Source organism: Cygnus olor, assembly GCF_009769625.2.
Source record: "Cygnus olor isolate bCygOlo1 chromosome Z unlocalized genomic scaffold, bCygOlo1.pri.v2 SUPER_ZH, whole genome shotgun sequence".
Classification (NCBI taxonomy): domain Eukaryota; kingdom Metazoa; phylum Chordata; class Aves; order Anseriformes; family Anatidae; genus Cygnus; species Cygnus olor.
This window is the reverse complement of record NW_024429059.1, coordinates 126,319-152,514: the sequence shown is the minus strand read 5'-3', so window position 1 is coordinate 152,514 and position 26,196 is coordinate 126,319. Positions and strand designations below refer to the sequence as shown.

The 26,196-nt window shown below is 32.7% G+C and overlaps 1 protein-coding gene across 1 annotated transcript in view; it reads left to right on the top strand.

Moving 5' to 3' along the window:
* Positions 1 to 26,196, top strand: part of LOC121062876 (contactin-associated protein-like 4) — an 87,903-nt gene that overhangs the window by 49,407 nt on the left and 12,300 nt on the right. The window contains 8 exon segments of the mRNA XM_040543162.1: positions 2,861 to 3,017; positions 6,266 to 6,393; positions 11,100 to 11,270; positions 16,958 to 17,176; positions 19,457 to 19,696; positions 21,254 to 21,478; positions 22,796 to 22,929; positions 24,019 to 24,106. Coding sequence (XP_040399096.1) covers positions 2,861 to 3,017; positions 6,266 to 6,393; positions 11,100 to 11,270; positions 16,958 to 17,176; positions 19,457 to 19,696; positions 21,254 to 21,478; positions 22,796 to 22,929; positions 24,019 to 24,106 — 1,362 coding nt within the window.

Sequence of the window (26,196 nt, the reverse complement as noted above, 5' to 3'; positions counted from 1 at the left end):
AAAATCTACATTTCAGTTGAATACAGAGAGAAGAGAGAAAATATTACTTGTTCTTGCTGTAGTGATTTCTTTTTTAAAACTGTTACTGGAAAATGTAGTTCTGGACTTCTGAAAACTTTGAAATATATTTGTCACGTACTTTTATGTGAAATATGCCATTTTTAGCTTGTTTCAGTAGTTATGAATTCTAACAAACATTTAAGGTCTCAATGTGACACAGTACCATAAATTCGTACATTTAGAAGTTTCATTAGAAATTTTTATAATGATGTTGCACTTCAAAAAAAAAAAAAAAAGCAAAAATTCATAGGTTGAGGTAAAAATGGTTTAAAAAGTATTGCAAAAAGCTATGTGTGCAAGAAAAACAAAACAAAGAACTCATTCACTACTTTCCATCAGCAGGCAGATGTTCAGTGACTTCCAAGTAAGCAGGGCTCATCACAATTAAAGGTTTCTTGGAAAGATGAATGCTATCATTCCAAATGCCTTATCATGTTCTTCACCTCACCCCCCTTCCCTCCCCCCTCCCCTCTCCCCTGCCCCCTTTTTAACCCAGCTTTTACTGAGTATGATATCATATGGTGTGGAATATTCCTTTGGCCAGTCTGGGCCAGTTTGCATGGGTGTGTCCTCCCAGCTTCTAGTACACCCAAAACCTCCTTACTGGCAGGGCAGCACAAGAAGCAGAAAAGCCCTTGGTTCTGTGCAAGAAATTATCTGCAACAGCTGAAAAGTTTGCTGTTTTATCATGTCTATTTTAATCAAAAATCCAAAGCACAGTATTCCGCCTATGAAGAGAATTCACTCTGTCCCAGCCAAAACCAAGGCAATCTTCCTGCTGAGGATCACCTTTCTGAATTTATTTGTTGCTTTTTTATACATGAATCTTTGAATTATTTTAAAGTCGGTATTGAAAAACACAAAAACAAAAAGTAATCACAAATAGCTAACAACTGAAGCAAACTTGATATTGAAACAAAATTAAATAATATTTTACTGCAAATAAGTTTGTTCTGTCTCATTGATTATGACCACAATGAAATATCAGGATTTGAAATGCAAATATGTACATTAACAAATTTTCTGCTGAGTTTAATCCCTTCCACTAATATGACCTATAATCTTTGCTATCTGTGCCTGTCAAATACAAATTTTGATTATTATCACATGAAATATTCTGGGGACATGCAGTTCAGTTAGTAATTCTTAACTGACTGTTTTTAAGAATAAATTATATTAAATCAGCCTAGATAGCATTTGTAAACAATGTCATGACAAAAGTTACATGTTATTACATTTATATGGTTGTTATGAAGAAAGTTCTAACCCTTTTTACTAATAGCTTTATTTTGATTAAGCAATGTTTAGAGGTAGAACAAGAATCACAATCTGGACTAATCTGTATGAATTTGCAGTATTTCAGTAAATAATCTCTTCTCACCCTTCCATAAGAGCAAACAACTGAGACCAGCTTTTAAATATACCTCAATATCCCTAGCCAAAGACTAGGAATATTTATTCAAAACTACAATGTAAAGCTAAAGCATCCTGTTGAAACAACAGAAATGTACTGTTTTTTACAATTCTAGTTGGAAATTTTTGAAGCGTTGTCTGATAAATTATTTATAACCTGTCACTAGGTTTTCTTCCTCTTTTGATGGCTTGCAAACACAAACACTGATATTGGACATTGATGTCATTATGCAAATTTGACTTTTCCAGAAACTGTTTGCATTCTTTTTTTGGCCTGCTGGACTGAGAGTTATATGGTAATGAATGTAGTGAATATGTTTACGAGTTGAGAGGTTGTCAAAATAACAGAGGTCTTATCTAACAGTAAATTTAATAAGCAGGGGTTGTTGTAAGTAAAGTTGAAAGTAAGATAAATTCCAGCTTGCTTGTGCTTGTGGGGACTGCTTCTTGGAGTTTGCAACAACAGCAAAAGAAAGTTTCTGTGGGAAACTCTACAATTTAACTGTACTTGACTTCTTCTCATGCTCTGACTTCAAGACATGGCATCTTTGAGCGTTCTTCTTTATCATCTGAGATGTTTTTGTCTTTCTGCTTCATACCTTTTAGGCATTGTCTGTTTTTATATATATATATTTTTTTGTTTGTTTGTTTGTTTTTGTCACTATGTTTGCTTGATGTAACTCACATGGGGAACCTCTCTAATCTTCACCAGATACATCAATTTGCTTATGAGGCTTAGTCACTAACATGATTTCTACTGTCTCTGAATATGTAACTTCTGAATCTGCTTTACGTGACTAACGTCTGTCTTTGGGCATTTCTGATTAACACATAGTACTATTCACCTGTTTAATGTGCATCACAGATACGAGTAGTACTATGCAGTGTTCTTGGCAGTGGAATGAATGCATCTCTGCAAAGCTTTTCTGTAACTCTTCTGATTCTATTTCTGGTACTTCCATGATCTGGAATTGATCTTTACTTGGGATTATAAACTACTTTGATTTCTAGGGCGATGATATCTCCTTTTTCGTGTACCATTTAAAAATAAATTTTATAAATGGACTGCTTAAGATAAATGATTCTAATATCATGGCTGGCTGAGCTAGGGACCATCAGTTCCTTTTTCCAGTACTGTAAGCAAATACCAGTGACAGTCATTTAATACCAGATAATGAAGTATTAGAATGAATAATTGCTTATCTAATTAAGGTGATAACTTTTTTTTTTTTCAATTTTTGTATAAAGTTTTTATATTTGAGGGATGATTTATCTATGGTTAATATTTTAGAAACTTGTTTGGATTAAAAAAAAATAAAAATAAAAAATAAAATAGGAAGAGTCAAAGACAGGACTGGGCACTGATTTTCCCAAACCTACCTTTTAGATGGGTTGCCATTGAGCTGGTGGATTGGAAGGACCAATGAAACACAGACATACTGGGGAGGTTCCTCGCCTACTGTTCAGAAATGTGCTTGTGGCATAGAGGGAAACTGCATTGACTCCCAGCATTACTGCAACTGCAATGCTGACAGAAATGAATGGTGATTATTTTTATTATTATTATTGTTTAATCACAACATATTGTCTTGGAATATAAATAAATACAAACCTTAGCAGATTCTGAACACCAAAAATGCTGTAATTTTAAATTAATATAGTGAAACCTTTTTTTTTTTTTTTTTTTTTTTTTTTTTAAGATACAGAACACGGTCTTAAAAATTATTGCTACATATATTAAGTGTTATTGTTAGTTCTTTCAGTCTGAATTTCAGGGAATAGGGGGAGGAGTCCATTTTATGCAGAGATTTTCTAGTTTTAGAAAATATTGAATGTTATATTTTAAGATGTTTGCTCTTGTCTTTAGTATAACCTCAGTTATGTATTTTAGAATATGAAAAATAATCAAAGACCACCTTAAAGTTTTTTTTTTGGGGGGGTGTTACAAGTTCTAGGAAATTTTAAGCATCATTTTTAACTCTACATTTAAGTTTATCCTTTAAAATTTTTATTATTATTATTAAAATTGGACACCCTTGTTATCAGCATAACTTATACATTATACTACCTATTGTAAGTGAATGGAAGTTTTTCTAAAATGTAGATCTTCCACTTGTATTTAAAATTCATCTAATGTTATTTATGATCCTATTAAAATAAGTAACATCAGAGATAAGTCCCTATCATGATGTCAGATTTGAACCTGGCTTTAAACTTCAGATTATCAGAGTACCAGCTCCAGCTTTCTTAATAGCAATTCTAGGGCAGTATAAAGCAGGCTGATACTTTTTAAATAAAATATTTTCCATTGAATAAACTTTTATGTCTTTAAACTTTTAAAGCATATCTAACATTTATAAGTCCTATTCAATGAGTAAGCTAATATGTGCACATTAACAAATGTATCAACATCTGCAGATAGAAAATGTTAGGAAGGTACATCTTCATGTATTCATCTGTTTATTTACACATCTTCATGTATACAATGTGCATTTTCTCCTCTAGCTTTCCTTTTAAAGGAACAGCTAGTGAATTTGTTTGGAAAATGATCCTCTTATCATGAGCAAATACAAAAATGAAAATACAATGAAGAATTAGTCAAAGAACAATTAATTTACAAGCTCCAGAAGTTTCTGTAGGTTTGCATGGGAAAAGAATTAGCATCCACAGTAAAATGCACAGTCATATCTGCTGTGCCCTTCTAATAAAGGTCTTAAACAAAAACCCAGAACACTAGATTTTTTCCTATTACTGTGCTGCACAGAAGTACAAGCGATTTTTGATTCCTAACAACAAAATGTGTTAAGAAACTAATATATATTTGAAACAGGCTTTTGAATATTTATTAGCATATGCAATATATTCTTGCTCATTATTTTCACTCACTTATTAAATACTCATATACATAGATTAATTTACAATGTTAACATACTTATGAATATAGTAGATAAAGGACAACATAAGTACAAATCAAGGTAATTAGTGTATGTTGATAAGTGAATTGAAAATAGAAATTGAAAATCGAATGTGTCCTGTTTTATTTTTCTGTATGTATCCACATTTGTTACTTTAATTTTCACTTTAAGAGGTAACTTATCCCTGTAAATCCAATGTTCCGGAGCCAGTATTTACACTTACTTTGGTAGTTGTTCTTAATGTTACATTTGCCTCCCCAGGGACTACCACTGATTTTAATCAGTTGCTTCAATTCTGATGATAGATCAGAAAAAGTAGGCAAAAGTTTTGTTAGAGATGCTTTCTGAGCACACAGAAACAGGGTTATGCATATTGTGGTTTTGAAAACGTTTTTTTTTTTTTTTTTTTATATCACTCACAGTGAAATCTAAATTATTTCATAAATTGGACACACGTTTAGATCTGAAAGTCCTTGTCTGGGTAATCAAAATATTTATAAAAATCTCAAATAAAAAATTATATATATATATATGTATATGTGTATATATACATATAATTATTATATTTTATTATTATTATTATATAATTATTATTATTATGCTATATACATATGTGTTTCTGCAAATCTACAAAAATGCAGGCAGGTTAGTTTCTACTCAGTTCTCCTTTACCTTAGTTTTAGTGAAGCAAACTTTTGGGGTGTTTTTTTACGTTCTAATTAGAAATGTGCAATATCTTACTTCATCAAAAGTTAACATAAATATTACTTTCAAATGTTTTGCATTCCTCACTTAAGAAAAAAATAAAAATAAAAAATGCTTCTTGAAAAATTGCAGCTGTCTGTACACTGTCTTGCAAAACAGATGAACAAAAATTGTATATGGAGCAAAATGATAATGATATTGAAGGGGAAAGGAAACAAACAAACACACACACTAATTTCATTGAGCTTGAGGAGGGAATTTCTTCCCATTCTCTCAGCTCTAGTGCACAGAGTGCTGAGAGAGTGTTTTGCAAAGACTAGCCATGTTCCCAGAGATGTTTGCAAGTTTGCTTGGCACCCAGTGCTGGCTGAGGTGTTTGTCTCGTGTTTAATCTCTGAGCAGAGTGATTTCCAGGTGGCCTCGCCTCTCTGAATTCATGCTGTTGTTTCTGAATTAGTCTTGCTTTAAGGGATGATTCAGCTAGACATTAATTGAATGGACATGAATTGAATGAATTTTCCAGAATCGTCCTAAGTGACTGAATATTTCTACGATTTCACATGAAGAAATTATAGGGTCAGAACTGGTGTTTTCTGAAATTTACTAGTTCAGTTCTTACTCTAAATTAATAAAGACTTTAAACAATGAATTCTAAGATTAGAAGTATTGGGTGTGTGCTCAGAACACTAGGCTGTATTTTTCCTTTTCTGTAAAATACTTATTTAAAGTAGATGCTTCTTTTCCTGTACACTCAGCATGATTTTGTATTTTTCTATGTAACTTTTTCTTTATTTACATCATTCAATGATGAAAAGACAGGCCATTTTAGATACAGTATGTCCTAAGTAGCACAAAATTTATGACATTGGCAAATACTTTTTTTTTAATGCACTCAGATTCATTCATACCCATTTGTGTCAAAAAGAGTGTCCTCATCTTCTTTCACAAGCACAACCATAAACCTGCCCACATTTCGTGAATTTGTTTTCAGTCCTGTCAAATAATCACAAGATTAATACCAAAGCATATGTTTGTATTCACACTTGCTTCTGTTACCTACATACTTATGAAGATATTTTTGGAATGTAATTATTTCTTTTTCGCCAGCAATGATAATGAAATGCTTATCAGAAACACGTGACAGAAATGTTGCTTTCATGTTATCTTTCCAGGACTAATGATACTGGGTTCCTTTCCCACAAGGAGCATCTACCTGTAACAGAAATTGTGATTACAGATACTGACAGACCAAATTCTGAAGCAGCTTACAGACTAGGGCCTTTGCTTTGCCATGGTGACCGTAAGTAACAGCTACAGAGTTTTGCTAAGTAACGATGGCTTTTGACTACAAAAAAAGTTTTAAATATAATTTGCTAAACAGCCTAGGCTATAACTTTGTAAAAATTCTACCCAAATCTTTTAGTAACTAGAAAAGAAAAAGACAAAGTGTGATGTTCCATTTCAAACTAGGGTAGAATTGTAAAGATTTTTTTTTTTTTGAGGATAAAAATAAATAATGAAGACTGGCATTGTTAGTATAGTTTTTATAGTTCTTTGCATCAAATGTTATCCTGTGAGTTTCTTCTTCAAAATTGTTTCATATTATTATGTTATTTTTTTATTTATTGTGCGATATTCATCTTTCATCTTTTTTTTTTTTCCAATTTATTTTTAGTTTCTACTAACAAAAGGAAACTAACACCAGAAAAATGAATAAAAGGAAATGAACACCAATAAAAATCTGCACTTTTAGGCTCAGTCAGGAGACCACATAAATAAATAAATATAGGTTAACAAGTATTTATTTTTATGTCTTTGATTCCATTCCTCTGACTTGTCAGAGTAATTAGGAAGATTTGTTAACAGATGTGTGCTACAGCAGTGCTTTCTAATTTTCTTATGAAAATTTGTTAGACATGGGAAAAAAAAAAAAGGCAAAACAAAAACAACAAGAAAAACCTGTTGGGTGCTTCCTTTTCACATCTCTTGTCACTCAGCTGTGAATTGTTTACATCTCTTGTCTGTCACAGAACTGTGAAATCACAGGATTATGATACAGAACCATGGCTAATTCTGACGGGAAGAGACCTAAGGAGGTCCTCTGCCCATACAAAAAAAAAAAAAAAAAAAAAAAAGGGGAGCACTCGAGTAGTCTATTTATTCTTTACTTTGCTGTATACTTGTAATGCTTTTGAGATAGCGAAACTGTACTCCCCTAAGGACTCCATTCTGATTTTCTGATTTACTAAGATAATTCAAATGCTTCATTGAAGCTAATTGTATTATTACTTCACTGTTGCTGCTGCTGTTCTCTCTCTTCTAATTACTAGCAATGTTTTACCAGTTTTGTATAAATTAGTAGTATTAAACTTCCTATTGTGTTTGAATTACTGGTAACAGCCAGCTCATTGTTTTCTAAATAATTGTTATATACTTGAGTCATAACTGTGGTGAAGTTGGCTCTGTGGAAGCTGTGACCTGGAACAGTTGAGAACAGTTTTAAAATTGATCCCAAGATGTTAAGTTGCGTTCTTCAGCTAATGACACTTTGCACACAATGATAGGCTTCCTTCTGCAGGAACACCAAGGAACCCATCAAAGAGCACAAGAGAGCAAAGACACGTTTTTCTCTCCCAACCTCAGCCATCTGTTCACAGCTCTGGCCTACCATGTAAAAGTTGTCCTGATGCTAACTTTTGATGGCTGGCAGTAGTCTCAAGTGGCAAGTGTTGAAGCAAGAAATTACCAGAATATATATAAATCTCCTGCCATGATGCTTTTCTAGGTGAGGGATCTGAATTCTGATTAAAACTCTTCTATAAGGTCAGGAGGGATGAGGGAATGGACTTTGATTTTACTTCAGTGGTATGTGGTACAGGTCTCTGTTTGGTTTTGTAGGAGAGAGAAATTTGTAAATCTCCCCACCACCACCACCCCCCTTTTAATTTTATTTTATTTTATTTTATTTTATTTTATTTTATTTTATTTTATTTTATTTTATTTTATTTTATTTTATTTTATTTTTATTATTATATTTTTTCCAAAAACAGAGAGTGCCTGAAGCAAAAAACATAGTTTAGCATAAGATTTAGAGTCAGATTACAGTATTATCAGGAGAATGTGTACAATTCTTGTTCAGTTACATAAGAAATCATTGAATACCTCATTTTATTCAAAAATCAATATAGCTTAGTAAAGAAATACAGATACACCTGTAAGAATTCAGCAGTAATAACAAGGTACTTCTAGTTGAACAGCATAAATGCAGATTATGTTCTCATTATAAGAGAATGCTATTAGAGATTTTACATAAGATTTTTATTAATCAAGATAAAATGTAACAAATTATAATTAAATGTTAACTTAAGGAAATATAAAACCAGGTAAATATCTTGTAACCTTTCGTTTTGAGTAAAGTTTATATGGGATTTATCATGTAAGTAAGAATTAATGTGAATTTCTAAACTGTAGTCAATTAAAGAAGATATGTTAACAGAATTTAAATATTTATTTCCTGCCATGGGAATTAGTAGGAGCTGTATCTTATCTTCTTTGTGATATCTGGCAAAACTCAACTGGATTGCAACAATAGGACAACTCCTTTCCTCTTTATGTGAGAAATACACTTAATGACTCTCACAGTAATAATTTAGAATGAGAATGAGAATCAGAATGAGAATTAGAATTAGAATTAATTAGAATTAGAATTAGAATTAGAATTAGAATTAGAATTAGAATTAGAATTACAATTACAATTAGAATTACAATTACAATTACAATTACAATTACAATTACAATTACAATTGTTCAGGTGGAAGGGACCTCCGAAGATCATCTAGTCCAATCATCTGACCACTCCAGGGCTAACCAAAAGTTAAATCTTATTATTGAGGGCATTATCCAAATGCCTCTTGAACATCGAGAGGCATGGTGCATCAACAACCTTGCTAGGAAACCTGTTCCAGCATTTGGCCACCCTCATGGTAAAGAAATTTTTCCTCATACCCAGCCTGAACCTCCCACAACACAACTCTGTGCCATTCCTATACATCCTATCATTATTTACCAGGGAGAGGAGAATGGCACCTCCCTCTCTATTTGTCCTCCTCAGGAAGCTGTAAAAAGCAGTGAGGTTACCTCTTAACCTCTTTTTCTCCGAATTAGGTAACCCAAGTGTCCATGGCCTCACCTTGTAGGACATGCCTTCCAGCCCTGTTACCAGCTTTGTTGCTTTCCTCTGGTGTTTTCACATACCTCAATATACTTTTAATATTTTAGAGCCCAGAACTGCACAGAATATTTAAGGTGAGGCCTCATTAATTTTAAATATAGTGGGAGAAAAATCTCTTTTGACCAGATGGCTATGCTGTGGCTAATGCATCCCAAAACACCATTTGTCCAGGGCACACTGCTGGCTCATGTTGATCTTACTGTCAACCAGCACCCCTAGAACCTTTACTGGTTTCCTAGCCAAACTTCTCTGAATGTGTACTTCTGACTGGCATTGCTCTGTCCCTTGTGCAGACAGCAGCATTTATGTTTGCTGAATTTCATGCCATTGGTGACTGCACAATTCTGCAGTCTATCTAGATCCCTCTGCAAGGCCACTTGTCCCTCCAGAGTCAAGAGCACCCCCACAGTTTAGTATCATCACTAAACTTGCTAAAGATCCATTCAACTCCTGCACCCAGATTATTCAGCCAATTTATCACTCAGTGTAGCATGTACTTGTTCACCTCGCAGTTGGATAATTTGCCCAGAAAGATACTGTGAGGGATGGATTCAAAGACCTTACTAAAATTCAGAAAGATTATATCCACCACCGTCCCCCTATCAACCAAATGGGTGACTTTATCGTAGAAGGAGATCAAAGGCTTTCCCTTCATGACCCCATGTTGATTATGCCTGATTATCGCCTTGCTCTTTAAATTCCTTTCAGTAGTACCCAGGGAGATCTTCTCCATAGCTTTTCCAGGTACTGGAATTTATACAAACTATTAAAGGTATAGTATTTTGTTCAAAGTTGCTATATCTGTTTCCCAAATGGATACATCAGGCCCTATCTGGACAATCTAGCTGAGATTCCAGGCATTTCATTTCCTGTTAACTGAGTTTTGGTTGTTGGAGCACAGTGCTTTAACCTCTGCTGTGGTTTAAACTGGCAGGCAGCTAAGCAGCACACAAACATTCACTCACTCCCCACACCAGTGGGATTGGGGAGAGAATCAGAAAAAAAGGTGAAATTTGTTAGTTGAGAAAAAGACATTTTATTAGGTTGGAAAAGGAAGAGAAATTATTGTTATTACTATTATTATTATAGTATTATTAGTAATAATATAGAAGAATGACAATAATAACAGGAAGAACAATAAGAATATACAAAGCAAGTGATGTACAATGCAATTGTTCACCAGTATCTGACCAATGCCCAGTCAGACTCCCAAGAAGTAGCTGCTCCCTTCCCTGCCAACCCATACAGTTTTATTGTTCCACATGTATTCATATGGTACAGAATATCCCGTTGGCTAGTTTGGGTCAGCTGTCCTTGTTCTGTCACGTCCCAGCTTCTTGTGTATCATCAGCGTGCTTGCTGGCAGGACAGTATGAGAAGCTAGAAAGCCCTTAACTTAGTTTATAACACTGCTCATCAACAACTACAACGTCAGTGTGTTATCAACATTATTCTCATCTTAAATCTAAAACATAGCACCATACCAGCTACTGGGAAGAAAATTAGCTATATACCCCCTGAAACGAGGACAACTTCTCATGTTGAATAAGTCTTTTGTGGGGATCCCCTCCCCTTTTTTTTTTTTTTTTTTTTTTTTTTTATTATTATTACCAACTAAACAGGAAGCCTCTGTGGAACTCTGGTACTCAGGTGCTCTTACCACTGAAAATCCTTTGTAGACTTAGGCACTTTCCTTTGCTTAAATTGTTACAAAATTTATACTGGCAGTATTAGACAACATTGTATCTATCATTTAAACTTGTATTGACAAACAGGAGCATTTTGGAATTCAGCATCGTTCAACACAGAGACATCTTACCTGCATTTCCCCACACTCCATGGAGAACTCAGTGCAGATGTATCATTTTTCTTTAAAACTACTGCTTCCTCAGGAGTGTTTTTAGAAAATCTGGGAATTCAAGACTTCATAAGGATAGAGTTATACTGTAAGTAGCACCACTGCATTGTATTATTATTATTATTAACATTAACATCATTAACTATTACTATTACTATTTTAGCTTTCAGCGGTACTATATTAGAGCTAACTAATAAGAGGCGGGACTATATTAGAGCTAACTAATAAGAGGAATATTTTAAAATATATTCTCTATTTTTATTACAGTTATTACTTTGGTAACTTTATCATTCTCCTCAAAATCCCAGCACTGGAATTAGATTTAATTATACAAATATACATTCAAAGATAATTTCAGCCCCAGAGCATTCTTAATCTCAGCAATCAGCCTTTTACTGCTCAATCAGTTCCTCCTTCGCTCGCCTGCTACACCCCTCACGGCCAGGCACTAAGTGTGGCTGTTGCGAGATTCATTCAGAGCCACAGTGTGTGAGTCAGACCATCCATAGCATAGTACCCCAACTTTGTTATATCTTTTCCCAATATCACCAATCTTTTTATTGTTATTATTTCCTTCATACATATCTAAAATCTTAGATTTTAGCACATAGATTTTTTTTTTTACAAGAGAAAATTAAACTGTATTATTGAATTCAGTAACATGACTCATGTAGAATTTACCTGAGTTGTCTCGATGTTTTCGTAGTCTTATATTGTTCATTATTAAAAGGGAGAATATTTAAAAGGAATAATTATTGTTTCAAAATCTTTTGGATTTATTTATAATGACAGATCATTTTAAAAGTTTTATAGTTGACAGGTGCTTCTGAGAGTTCTTTGTAAAAGCTTATATCTTGACATTGGACATTTCCTCATTTTTTACAGATCCAAGGTGTTATCACCCTTGATAATTTTCTGGTGAAGATATAGATATACAAATAGATACATAATATTTTATATCATACAAAATATAATTTTAGAAACATTACTGCATCTTTATTAAAAAATAAAATATTTTGCTTGATTGATTTTTTTGCCAATTATAATGTTTTACATTATTGAAACAAACAGAAAAGCACCTACTGTGTTGTTCTGTTGACACTTAAACTATGGAATATTGTGTATAATGCTTTCTCAATTTGTTTTTTGTTGTCTCAGGCTGTATTCAAAAGATACTCTGTTTTCAATAGTGTCTTTACCAGGTTTGTCAGGAGTGTGGATTGCTTTCTGTTAAAGTCTTGTGAACAGGTGAAAACACAGTAGCATAATAACCTCGGTGTCATGGAATACAGAAAATGTGTTAGGTCACCACTTCAGTGAAGCAATCTGAAGCCACTAGGTCACCACTTCTCTGAAACAATGATAATATTCTTGCATGGCAAACGTTTTCCTATCTCAAAATAAACAGTTAAATTACAGAAACATTACAGGAATATTTCTGAGAACTAAATTCATCCATGCAGTTGGCAGAAGACCGTCACTATTTCTTCATGACAATAATATGCAGACAAGCTCCTGTCACTGGTCCCATTCATTCATATGCATCCTTCAGTTGCACAAACATATATTTGTATATAAGTATACTTGTATACTTATTTTTTTCTGTATGACTTGTGACTAACAAGGCATAAGAGAAAGTGAAAGGCTGAATTTGTCCATTATTACAGTGGACAAATTCAGATATTTCTTCACTTCCAGAAAATGTCATGAATTGTTGAATAGGTATACCTATTATTTTTTGATAGGTAGGATTGTTTGTTCTGGAGCCAGAATTGTGTATTTGTACTAAGAGTAATATTGTTCAGTAATTCATAATACATTCTCTTATCACAACTACCTTAAAAAACAAACAAACAAACACATTAATCACCTTGAACATATCATATTGTATAGTATCATTTAAATTTCATTTTATACTCCTTTGCAGTAGATTTGAATGTAAATCAACAACCTACACTTCATATGCTATGTCTTTAATTCATGTAATAATAAATAACAATAATAAAAATGTCAGGTTCTGTGTTTAAGATGAAGATGTTAGAAATTATTTAAAATTCATTATGTGATTAATATTTGGCATACCATACTTGCTAACATAAAGATTTTTCTTAGCATTTTATTTTTTGATTGTTCTCAAACTTTATATCCAATGCTTTTATTAATGATATAATGGTCTGTAGACAATTAAGCCTAAGTTTACCAAAGCAAAAGTGCCAGATCAAGAAGCTTAATAGGAAAGGTGAAGTTTAGAGCTGTTTGCTTTTATGAACATCTATAAACACTGTGGTGCATACACGACATTAAAAAGCTATCGCAAAAATGTAGTTATTTATTCTAATCATATTTTAAACACAGAAAACTGAATAATCTTAGACAAGATATGATTATTTTTTATTATTTATTTATTATAAGAAAATATAAAAATAAAATAAAACCTCGAGGCTTTGAGTTTTTGTCTGAGTTACTGTAATGTTCTGCAGACTGTTTGAAAGCCACAAGGCTAATTCGACTCTGAGAGTTTTCATAGTACACTGTATTAAATAGTTATATGACTGCAAATTATATCTTCTAGCCAGGAATCTAAGTTACTATTTTATACTGAGTGCTCACTGAAGGATTATTTCCAATTTAAATACAGTATTTCCAATTTAAATACAAAAAGATAAACAGAAATTTAAAGTAGGATTGGGAGCACAATTATGTAGTAATTTAGAGGGTCTTCTGAGGAAAGAACTATTGGAAATAGTGCTGAAGAGTTCTGAGTATGAAGCTGTGATAGGCCCCCCTTCTGCCCAAATTCACTACTTATTGTCCAGGATGAGTGGATTCCCATTTTTTTTTTTTTTCTCTAAGGAAAGTACTCAATTATTGTATTCTGTAGCATATTACTTAATCACTTTCTGTTACTGCATATAATGTATATGTCTTGGTACTCTAAATGGTTCTTGTTGGCTGTGCTTTCTGTTAGTCATTTTAGCTACAGCTAGCCACTGACCACACTCCATGATCACTATCAACTGCATCTTCCACTCCACTTTGCCAATCTGTACCTGTGCTTTGCCTGTGTTTGAATTCATTAGCTTCAAGAGTCCCTGCAATGTCTGGAATTTTTTTGTCTAACGCCAAGGTAGGTAAGGACCACAAAGTATTTTTTCATTAAAAGAGCTATGCTCCAGGACAGAGCTTTCTCATGCTACTAATAAAATGATGAAAATGCTCTTTGCCCTGGTCTTTCATCACAAGAGGACAAATTTCAGAACTCAGTCAGCATCCCTCTACATCCTGTGGCACACCTTCCACAGGTATTTTGACCACTGGGCTCATAAATGCCAAATTTCTTCTAAACTTGCAGTGCTGTTGTTTTAACCAGAGTTGCTTTAAATATAAAATATAAACTGATTATATTTATCTCTTTTTCTGACATATTCTGGTCAGTCTTCAGACAGTCCACTAGATGCTAGTAGGGTCATCATAGCTCTTTAAAACTCCATCTTTGGAACTTCTGGAACTGGTTCTGTTTTTCAAGATTACATTACTCTTTAGTGTTAATAACATAATTCATTATTTCATTGGTTATTTCAAAAGCTATGCTATATGTTTTCTTACCTTTAAATTCTAATCAGTCACATTATTTATCAGATCTGTCATTCTGATATACTATTTCATAGGCACATTCAGTAAGTTCAAAGCAGAATTTGTGTTTTCAGGCTTCACTCCAACACTACCTGGAGGATTACAAAGACCTCCCTACAGAAGGTAACATTCAGCAGAAATTCTCTTTACCTGGTCACATGGAGTTTTCTGTTGCTCTTTTTTTTTTTTTTTTTTTATTTATTCTTTTACCCCTCAGTACAGGGAGACTGAGCTCTCAACTTTGTCCAAATGAAACAAATTTATCTGAAAATTCATTTTAATGATGACAAGATTTTAGGTAACCATTATTTCTTATTATTGTATAGAACAGTGTTGATTTTTAAGCAGAAGAGATCACTTACTACAAAAGGAGTTCTGTTTAAAACTCATCTGCATATTATGTCTTATTTTATCTGGAAAACCAAATGCTGTGTGTATTTTCTCTCTCAGATTCAACTGTTATATAAAAATACTTTATAATAACCAGATTTGGGGCTTAAGGGATAACAAGCATATGGCATTACTCAGTCTAAAGATTGGCCAAAGTGGATCTAAATGTTCTAAAATGTCTAATGTATCATTTAAAATTGAAAAGAAAATGCAAGTATTCCACTATTTCACTGTGATTTTTAAAAAATGTATTATTCTGTAAATTCATGTTCGATAACGTGTTTGAAGGTCTTTCATGTCCTCTGATCACTTCTAACCATTTTGCTTTTCTCTCAAAGTCTAGTGACATAAATTGGAACCTTTAATGGTTCAAATTCATGGAGACTTCTCAGTCCTCTAGTCTTTTATTCAAGTAATAATTTAAAATGATGGTAATCTCATGTTTAGGAATTACTCTTCTTATGTGTTTATCCTTTAGTATGTTAATTGAGCAGTTTATAACTTTCAGATTTTTGATTTCTGGCATATTCCCCATCTGAACAACAAAGATGCAGCTATGCTTTTCTAGGCAAAATATCATGCAAATATTGCTTAGGGAATGACTCAGTTGACTTCAACATATAAGTTGAAGCATATTGTGTGAGTATGTTTACATTAAAAATATATATATATATATATACGAGACTTTGTTGACACCTCTCAATATATAAACAAGGCTTATAATAAAAACGGAGAAAGGCCTTTTAGCAGAGCCTGTAGTGGTAGGGCAAGGAGCAATGGCTTTAGACTGAAAGAAGGTAGATTTAGATTGGATATCAGGATGAAATTTTTTCAGGATGGTAGTGAGACAACAGAATAGGTTCCCCAGAGAAGTTGTGGATGTCTCAACAATGGAAGACTTCAAAGTTGTGTAAGACAGGGCTTTGAGCACCTTCACCTAATGAAAGATGTCCTTACCCAGGGCAGAGGGGGTGGACTAGATGGTCTTTAAAGGTCTCTTCCAAACCAGACATAAGGCCATCATATATCTCATTCTGCAGTATTGCAGAACAGTGAAAATTCTTGACAGGCATAAGTTTTGACTTTTATTTATTTATTTATTTTAGTTGCGATGTTATAACAACCTCTATGGACATTTTAACAGAGAAGTTTGAAAATCTTGCAAGAAATCAAAACATGGTACATACATCAGAATCAATTTGTTCTTTTCAAAAAGTTGTGTTACTGATTTTGAAAATTATTTGCATCTGTGTTAGGACAGATATTTCCTATTAGCCAGTGCTGCTTTCTAGATCAAAATTTGTACTCTGATAATTGTATGAGTTATGTGAATAAATAAGAAAAAAAAATAGAACCTGTTTGAATTTTAGTTGTGGTTGAAATTTAGCTAACAATGGTAATCAATTAACATATAAGTAAGATATATCTTTTTTATCCAAAATGAAAAATAACAAAGCTAGTACATTTCACTGTTTCTTGACTTCTACACTCTCTGGGGGGTGCAAACAGTTTAACTTTCACTTTGTTGACAAACCATTGTTCTCAGTGTCAGTGAGTGTGAAGAAAGAGCTTTGTAGACAGGACTTCTAAGATCTACTTTTCCTCCCCAAAAAATTATCTTATCCTGTCATAGCCAGAGGAAATAGCAGACTAGGCCTGAAAATAGCTTGTTCTGCTGTTTAATGGCTGTATGACCTAAATAACTATGGAATAATTTAAGCAATTATTTAAATATTGATGTCCTCTTTCTAGCCCCATATGAAGTGATTTTTTCATTCGATGTTGGAAATGGACCTCGTGAAGTTACAGTGCAGTCACTCACTTCCTTAAATGACAACCAGTGGCATTATGTCAAGGCTGAACGAAACATCAAAGAGGCATCCTTACAAGTAGATCAGCTTCCTCAAAAGTTTCATGCTGCTCCACCTGATGGGCATATTCGGTTGCAACTCAACAGCCAACTTTTTGTAGGTAGGCTCTCATTTAACAGATTTTTTTCTAATTATCATCATGAAAATGAGAAATGGAAAAAAAAAAAAAAAAAAAAAGAAAAAAAAAACACCACCACCAACAAAAAGATAGCAACTGGGTCTTTTGAAAACAGCTTGTATGGTAAAATAAGAGCCCTGGTGTAAAATCCAAGGAGATTTAGCTCTATTTTAAAGATAGAAATTCAGTGCTTCATCCTACAGTTATTATTGGATAAGCTTTCAACTATTTTTTTTTTTTTTGAGCTTTGTTTGAAGAAACTAAAGGATCTACTCTTCTGCCTTTTTCTAATATGTTTAATGGAATATTCAGACTGTGTTTACTTAGTATGGTAAATGAGATAAAGGGATTATTCTTTGACCTCACACAACCAAGACAAATCCACATCTATGGTCAGTTCTGTCTAAACCATGAAAGCTTCAAAGAAGAAAGTTTACCCGAATATTTATGGCTTTATACTTCAGCAAATTTGGCATTAATGTACTTAGATAAACTACAGGAAAAGCAGAATTAAGATAACAAAAATTAATTCATGTCTATTTAGCTCTTATATAGCATTATTTAGACCTGTGTGTTATGTACAAGGTAGTGTTTTTCCTGTAATCTTTATAAACATAATATTATAAAAATCTTTATTTATTATTTCTGTGCTTTTGGTGTACTTTTATGCTGTACATTCTACAAACATGTGAAGCCTGTCCTACCTTTACAAAGCTTTTTGTCTAGATCTGCTGTAAGACACGTTATATTAAGGGAACTTATTTTTCATTTGCTGCATCTTAGGGAGGAGGGAAATTAAGGGTCCTGGTGTTACTAAATAAAGTGTATCCTTAGGAAAAGTTGAAAGTAGATCAGTTTGAATTTATGCAATCTGATCTGTGAAACAAAACTGAAATTCCACAGTTGTTTATGTCAATATCAAGTCTAAACAGTTTTCTAATGATAATGACAGTGAGTTGATCTAATCCTTCTTCCAAATGTTCTGAAACTGTACTAACCTGATTTAAGAGTAGCACTTCCCAGAAAATATTATCAAATAATAGGCTACTGAATAAGGTGATCTTTTTTAACAAATGAAAAATAAATAAATAAATAAATAATAAAACTATATTTATATATTGGCTGACTTTGTCAAATAGTTTATACTTCTAGTATAAATGTATATATAATTATCTCTTATATGGAGGTGTCAATTTAAAATTTTGTCTAGCTTGTTTTCTTCAGATAGTGTTCAGATGAATAGTTTGCATTGAAATAGTGATTCTATTCTGCTGCTTCTGGTATTTTTTTTGGTGGAAGCTTTTAGTCAACAGTTGTCTGGAAATTCATGAGGATTATGGTTGGCAACCTTGTATATTGTGAAGTGTTTTCTGTTTTTCTTTGTAAAAGAGAAAAAAAAATACAGCAACAACAACCAAAACAGGAGATGATATAGTAAATTTTGTAACATAGGTTAGGAGAAAAAATATTGTGCATATTGCACACCTTGCTAAGCAATCACAATGAACAAAATGTTGTCCGTCAGGAAGTGTCTTAAAATGAATAGTCATAATAAATGAAGCAACAACTATTATTACCTTCTGGATTGTCCTATTCATTTACAGCGTATGTTTCATAGTCAGGATTGACCAGCCTCCTCACTCAGTAGAGAAGGGAATAAATTCAAGATTGGACACAGCTTCCACCACAGGACAAAATATGCAATCCCAGACATGAGCTCTGAGATATCATGATCCATACCATGAGACAGACAGACAGGCATGCAGAACAATTGAGCAGTCAGCAGAATCTTGAAAAAGTAAAACTTTACTCTTCATCACCCTCCCTTAACCTTTTCTCCTTTACTTTTTTTTTATTATTATTATTATTCATTTTTCTGTATTCCTTCATTTTTCCTTTTGCTTCTCTTCCCTTCTCTCCCTTTCTCACCCCTTCTCTTCTCTTAAAAACAAGCAAACAAACAACAAAACCTAATTTCTGGATGTTATTCCTTTGTGAATTAATAACAGTATGCATCATTGCTTGGTATCTTACTGTGCAAAATCCTTTTTTTCCAATCAAAAGCTTCAGGAATTCACTGTAATTACTTGAGAAAAAAAGAAACTAGATACACTTTTAAAGCTATTTATAAATATTTTCACATGCATAAGCATATATATTGGAAATTCATCATAGACTGTTCAGGGGCTGTAAAATATACAGATGTTGTTACACATTAGTTCTTTTTTTTTATTTTTAAAAGCTCATATGGATTTATTTCAGGTGGGACAGCATCTAGACAGAAAGGATTTTTGGGATGCATTCGTTCATTACAGTTAAATGGAATGGCCCTTGACCTGGAAGAGAGAGCGAAGATAACACCAGGAGTTGAACCAGGATGTCCTGGACATTGTAGTAGCTATGGTAACCTGTGTCACAATGGTGGAAAATGCAGAGAGAAATACAGTGGATTCTCTTGTGACTGCAGTTTCTCTGCCTATGCCGGGCCATTCTGTAAGACAGGCAAGCATGTCTTTTAGCTTCCTCAGTTATTGAAAATAAGAGCATGCAGTCCAGTATAAGTTCCTTAAGGATATGCCTGAATGGTTACAAATCATTTGTTTCACCCAGTGTAGAGAAACATTCAGTTTAATTTGCTCAGTATGTATAACTAGTTTTATAAACATGGTCTTCCAGAGATACACTCAACATCTACAATTTAAAACACCTTATGTGAGAGAGTCACTATGTTTTCTTTAATGTTATGTAGCAACTTTCATATTTTAATATTATACTACAGCTAGGAATGGTATATATAAACGTTTGGATATCTGTCTGTCAAGTCTTAAGGATTAACTAGGATTAAAGTTATGACAAAATTTGGAAAACAAACCAAGAAGTAACGCTTTTTTTTTTTTCTTTTTTCTTTTTTTTTTTTTAACTGTAAGAGGAAAGTGAGATTATGGGAAAAAGGAGTGAACCCATCTTTTCATCCTTTTTAATGGAGTTCATCACTAATGGTGTTATACTAGTGGATGATAAACAGTCATTAAGTTTGAATTTTAAGAATGGAAGTTCATTTAGAAATTCAATATTTTCAAATCATTCTAATTTGTTAAAAATTGCTTTCTTCCTCCATGTATTCTGCAAAGTACTTGCTGGCTTAAATGCCATTGCTCCAGGTTCCTCTAAATTCATGAGCATTACATCTACCCAGCCACTACTGCCACGAAAAAAATAAAAGACTCTTGTAAAGTCCTTCCATATCCATATCCCCTGTGGAACTAATGCTACTGAATGTCTTCCATTCATTCTCATGATGTCTTCCTGCTCCCCAGCAAATAGAAGAAGAATGGTCACACTCCAAGCTTATTATTCTTCAAGTAACTGATTAGTGGGTCCTGTTGCTGAAAGCGTGGGATGACCTTTAATTATTTTAATCACTCTCTTTCAAAAATACCAAGCCTTATTACAGTACTTTACAAATTTGTTGTTATTATTATTATTATTATTAGTAGTAGTAGTAGTATTTATTTATTTATTTTCTGAAGTCTGTGCATGATAATGGGATAGTCTAAGAGATATTTTTGGTAGGAAGCTGCTGTAAGATGTTATGGAGACACAGAGAGCCTTTATGTCTTCTCTCACACACTTTTAAGGCATAGACAAGTTTAGTCAATGTGTTAGGATTTAAACTCCTGCACCAATTTCTCTGTATGTACAGTGTACTTAGGAGAGAAAACATATCGACTTCAGGACATAAATAAATAGAAAACAAAACAAAACAAAACAAAACCAGAAAGCTAGAAGCATGTTCAAAAACAGACAAAAAGAAGCATATCTTCATGCAACAGATATTTAAGACACATGCCTAATGTGGTTTTGGTCTAACACAGGATGAGTCTTATTATTCTCTATAATTCTAAGTATTAGTTCGGTTAATATTTCCTTCAACTGTATCACAATAATTAAGAATACTTTTTCTTTTTTTTTTTTCTTGTTTGCTTTGTTTTGTTTTGTTTGCCTGTTTTTACTGCTGTTCTGCATCATATTTAAAAACTGAATTGTTCTTTATTTCAGAGATCTCTGCCTATTTTGGAACTGGAAGTTCTGTGATATACAATTTTCAAGAATACTACACCTTCACTAAAAATTCCAGTTCTCATGCTTCTTCTTTCTATGCTGACATGACACTGAGCAGGGAAACAATCACATTTGCCTTCCGAACAAAGCGGACACCAAGCCTACTGCTTTATGTCAGCTCCTTCTACAAGGAATATCTCTCAGTCATTCTAACCAGAAATGGTGAGTGTTCAGATAGGCTGTCTGGAAATACTAATAAGCTGTCAAATCAAATTCATCCTGATTTCCAGAGCTGAATTACAAATTTAACATTGTCCTGTTGTTGCTTTAAATGGTATCTTTATTTTTCAGCTGTAACAAGCAATACTTTCCATCTCAACATAATTCCTCTTACTGTAATTTCAACTTTTACTGCTTTTTATTAGTTTTGGCAAAATTAATTTTTTCTGGAAATACTTTAGTAGTAATTTTTTTCTTTTTTTTTTTTCTTTTTTTTTTTTTTTTTGACTTGAAACTCAAAATGTATCTGGTGAAAATCCACATTATATAACAGGTAGGAAATTACCTTTCTCTATTTAAACTTAGCATGAAATCTTAGTTGGATCTTTGTTTTTCATTCTTTCATCTTGTCTACTAATTTCTTAATGTTTATTTACCTTGTTTTACTCCTATATATTTTTTTCAATTAAGAAATTTAACTACAGAAAAGAAAATAAAAAAAAAAAAAAGAAAAAACAAACAAACAAAAAAAAGACTTACTTGAATATTTGGGTGTTTCAAAGACTGTTTGCAATCATACTGGCCCTGTGCTCAAAGAGACTGGCTTTTCCAGGTACACTAGGTATAGAATAACTATAGAGTCCTGATCATGTGAAGTAGAACATGTTCTACAACTGGCCTGGGTCTGGACAGGGATTTGATTTTCAAAGGACTAGTACAAAGTTGTAGTATATCTACATTTGATATCACTCTTGTCTCTGACAAGAGAACCATGGAGCCTTTGTGTTAAAAAGCCTTTGTGTGATATGCATAGAGACTATACTAAGAGTTAACAACAAGAAATGGAAAGTGAGATAGAAATGATTCATTGTATCCTTCTTGACTGTTGATTGGTCAGAGATTTACAGTCTGACAGTGTAAATATTATTCAAGAATAGTACTGGTAAGGTAGAGAGTTTTATTTGGTAAATCACATTGAAATGAGCTGCCAGACCAAGCATTTCTGAGCTGTAAAAAAAAAAAAAAAAAGCTGCAAAACCTTTAACTCATTATGACAGGTTCACAGATTATACAGATTTGTCACAGTTTATAGCTATCTTTCTTACATCATCCTACTTTCAAAATTGTTATTACCCTTCCTATTGTCCTCTTTCATTTCTCACTTAGGTCAGTTTCTCTTATTTGAGCTAATTCCTTATATAAATTAAACATCTGGTTTGCTCTTCAAATGCAAATGTGAAGCGGGAGGTATTGTATATGATCTACTCTGCCCGCTGTGTACCCATTGTACTATACCATTTACTCTATCTATATCTGCAGGAAGTTTACAGATCAGGTACAAACTAGATAGCCATCAAGATCCTGATGTCTTCACCATCAATTTCAGAAGCATGGCTGATGGACAGCTACACCATGTGAAGATTAACAGAGAGGAGGAAATGCTCCTTGTAGAGGTAATTCAATTCCAAAAGACAAAAAAAGGGGGGGCGGGGGTGGGGGGTAGGGGGCGGTGGTGGTGGTATTACCATTACCAAAGAATATAACATCCAAAACAAAATTAAATAAATAGTTAAAACAGAACACTTACCCCAAAATGAACTGTGTTTTAATATCTCAAGTAAATAAGTAAATAAAGCAAAGCTTAGCAGACTCAGTAAGAGTCTAGTTTAGGCATTCTCTTTGGATTTCTTCTTGTCTATTTTAAAAAGACAATTTCTTGTCATCATTTTATATGAATTGTATTATGGTTAAATTTACATAATTGGATGATACATAATGACTGCTGTCATTAATATGGGACCTTGTTTTTTTTTTTAATTAATCAAAAAATAATACACATATTTTTATATCTAGAAAATAACTTAAGCCTACTTTTCTATTTCTCACAAGTCCTTTTAACATCAATGGCATATTATTATTAAGAAAAATATTTTTATTTTTGTGTATAGCGGATGATAAAATAGAAATAATTTACTAATTAATCATTAGATTTTTTAGAATTGTTAGAATATTAATAAAACCTCAATTTTTAAATTATTTTTTTATAAATCCTGGATGTTTCAAGTTAACAGTTAGGGTTAGAGATAAGATTCCGTAATTATGCATTGGTACAAGGCCTGAAGTCAAGCTATTTTAGAGGTATACTGGCAGGCATAGTATTTACAGTATAATACTTGATCTTTAAACATGAAATAAATGTTGAGTGACTTTTTTATAGTGAAAAGAACCTTTTCCATTGTTTTGGGTGTTTACCAATTTTATTTATTCTAATAATAACTAAGAAGGAATAATCCAAATAAATAAATAAATATTGATTTATTAAGGGGGATGCTTAAGAAGTATCACAGCTATAATCAGTGAGCTGAGAAAGCTAATCATCTTAAAAAAAAAAAAAAAAAAAAAGATACAATTAACAAAGGTTTCCCTCAGCTTTTTTTTTTTTCTTTTTTTAATTTTGACTCACATCTTATCTGTTTTCTTTCAAACTTTAACTAAAGTCATTTCCATTATCCTACTTTGCTCTTCAATGCACCATTTTGCAGGTTAACCAGAATGAAAGAATGAAATTTATTCTGTCTTCAGGCACAGAATTCAATGCAATCAAGTCTCTCATACTTGGCAAGATTTTAGGTAAGTGGAACACCACCTGGTTTTCTAAAACGTAGATCAAAATGTCAACATCGCAAACCTTAATAGCACTGAAAGACATTTGTTGTCTTGGAATCAATTAGACGCTGAGTTACAATCAAGGTAGGAACTTCAGTCCTGTTGGAGTGCAAATATAATCATGTGTAAGTGCTTCCTGAAAAATGAGCAAGTGCATTCCATTAAAAGTAATTTCACACTTATCTCTTCTTTTTTGCAATCAAGCATTATGAAACACAACTTCTTTTTTTTTTTTTTCCTCTCAGGAAAAAATAATTTATCATCAAATCATACACAAAGACCATAGAATGCTTTTAATCATTGAAAATTTTGTGATTCAATTTTGATGTAAACAGGGATAATACAAACAAAAACTTTATTGCAGTTACTTATTAAGAACAAGATAAACTATGATATTTGTCCAGTTCAGATTCATTAAAAACATTTTTTTTTTCTCTGTAGTAATAATCAAAATGGAACTTACTTATCTGCAATTGCTTTCTTGTAAATTTGGTTAAAATAATATAGCTAAATAATATAGCTTGAACTAGAATTCCTAAAATCTTACTATTTTCATAACTGTCATTGGTAGACCTTAATAATAGTACTTAATAATAGTAGATGTGGTATTAGTGAAAAGTCAAGGAATATTCTATATTTCTTTCTTGTAAAATAATTTTATTATATGTGTATATATGTGTTGTTATATTCTAGTATCAAGTAAAGATCCATTCGTACATTCTTCCTCTAATAACAGGTTTTGTTTCAGCAATCTGTAAACAGAGTTGGTGTAGTTTCCAAGATACAACAATGTACTAAGGTTACAATGACTTTTTCACTATTCTGCAGTTATATTAATTATTCTCCTCCTTCTACAGGTTGCCCTGGAATAAGGGCTGAATAAATAGGTTTGCCAAAATAAAGATTATTTGAAAAGACAATATCTAAATTTATCTCTCTTAAATATTTATAATTTTGTAAGGCATGATGTTGTCATCATTATCATCTACAAATCTTTTATTTTTTCACAAAAACACATTTGATAAGAAGTTATGAAATTTTATTCAAAAAAAAAAAAAAAAAAGGAAATTAAGTGGCTCCCTTGGTGTCTCTTGAACATCTAGACAGTAAACTGCCTGAAAAACACTGGTGTTTTCTCATCCTTTTAAAATCCTTCTAAGTAAGTTAAAGTGTTAAGAAAATCTTTTTTTTTTTTTTTTTTAATAGTAATAAATTCAGAAAACTGTGATATATGGCATAGAAAAAATGGAGTTTTCATCTCAAATTAGTATAAATGATATATTACTTTATCTTGCTCCCCAAGGATTACAGAAACTATTTACGTGTTTCATATAAAAGCTATTGTGAAAAAGAAGTTCTAAGAAGTGTTTCTGCAGATTCATTTTTATGTAGTTTAATTTAGAAGAATTTTATTACTTTGTAACTCAGGTGCCTCTCCAGGATCCACATATCTACCACTTTTTTGTACAGTACTGCTGGGAATAAGACAACTGTTTTGGTAAATCAATGTTTCTGACATTGTAACAGGTCTAGAAACACTTTCCTGACTACCATGGTAGGAAATACTGCTATGTATTTGCTAAGAGTCTCCTACTGACAAGCAAATCATTATCTAAAAGTGTCCATCATGTTATTGGTCGGAGGCAGTAAGTCTGTCTGTCTCTGATTTCTGTCTACATTCTAACAACGTAAATTGACAACTAAACATATACAAAAACAGTTTTCTGCTTTATTCTGAGTAGTAATGAGAGTTTAACTCTCACACATAGACACATGCATGCACACACAGATATCAATTTCAAATGTAACCTCCCCTACATGTAATCGTGGCTAGAAAAACAAAACAAAACAAAACAAAACAAAACAAAACAAAACAAAAAAACATTCAGTTAAGTTTGAAAACTCAGAAGCAAAATTAAAATGACTTCTTACCTATTCTTGTTTAGAAAATTTGATGCACATGTGTGGTTTTACCGTGCTAGGCAGCTGAACACCACAACCGCTCTCTCACTCCCCCTCCTTAGATGAGGAGGGGAAGAAGTAAAGGAAAGAAC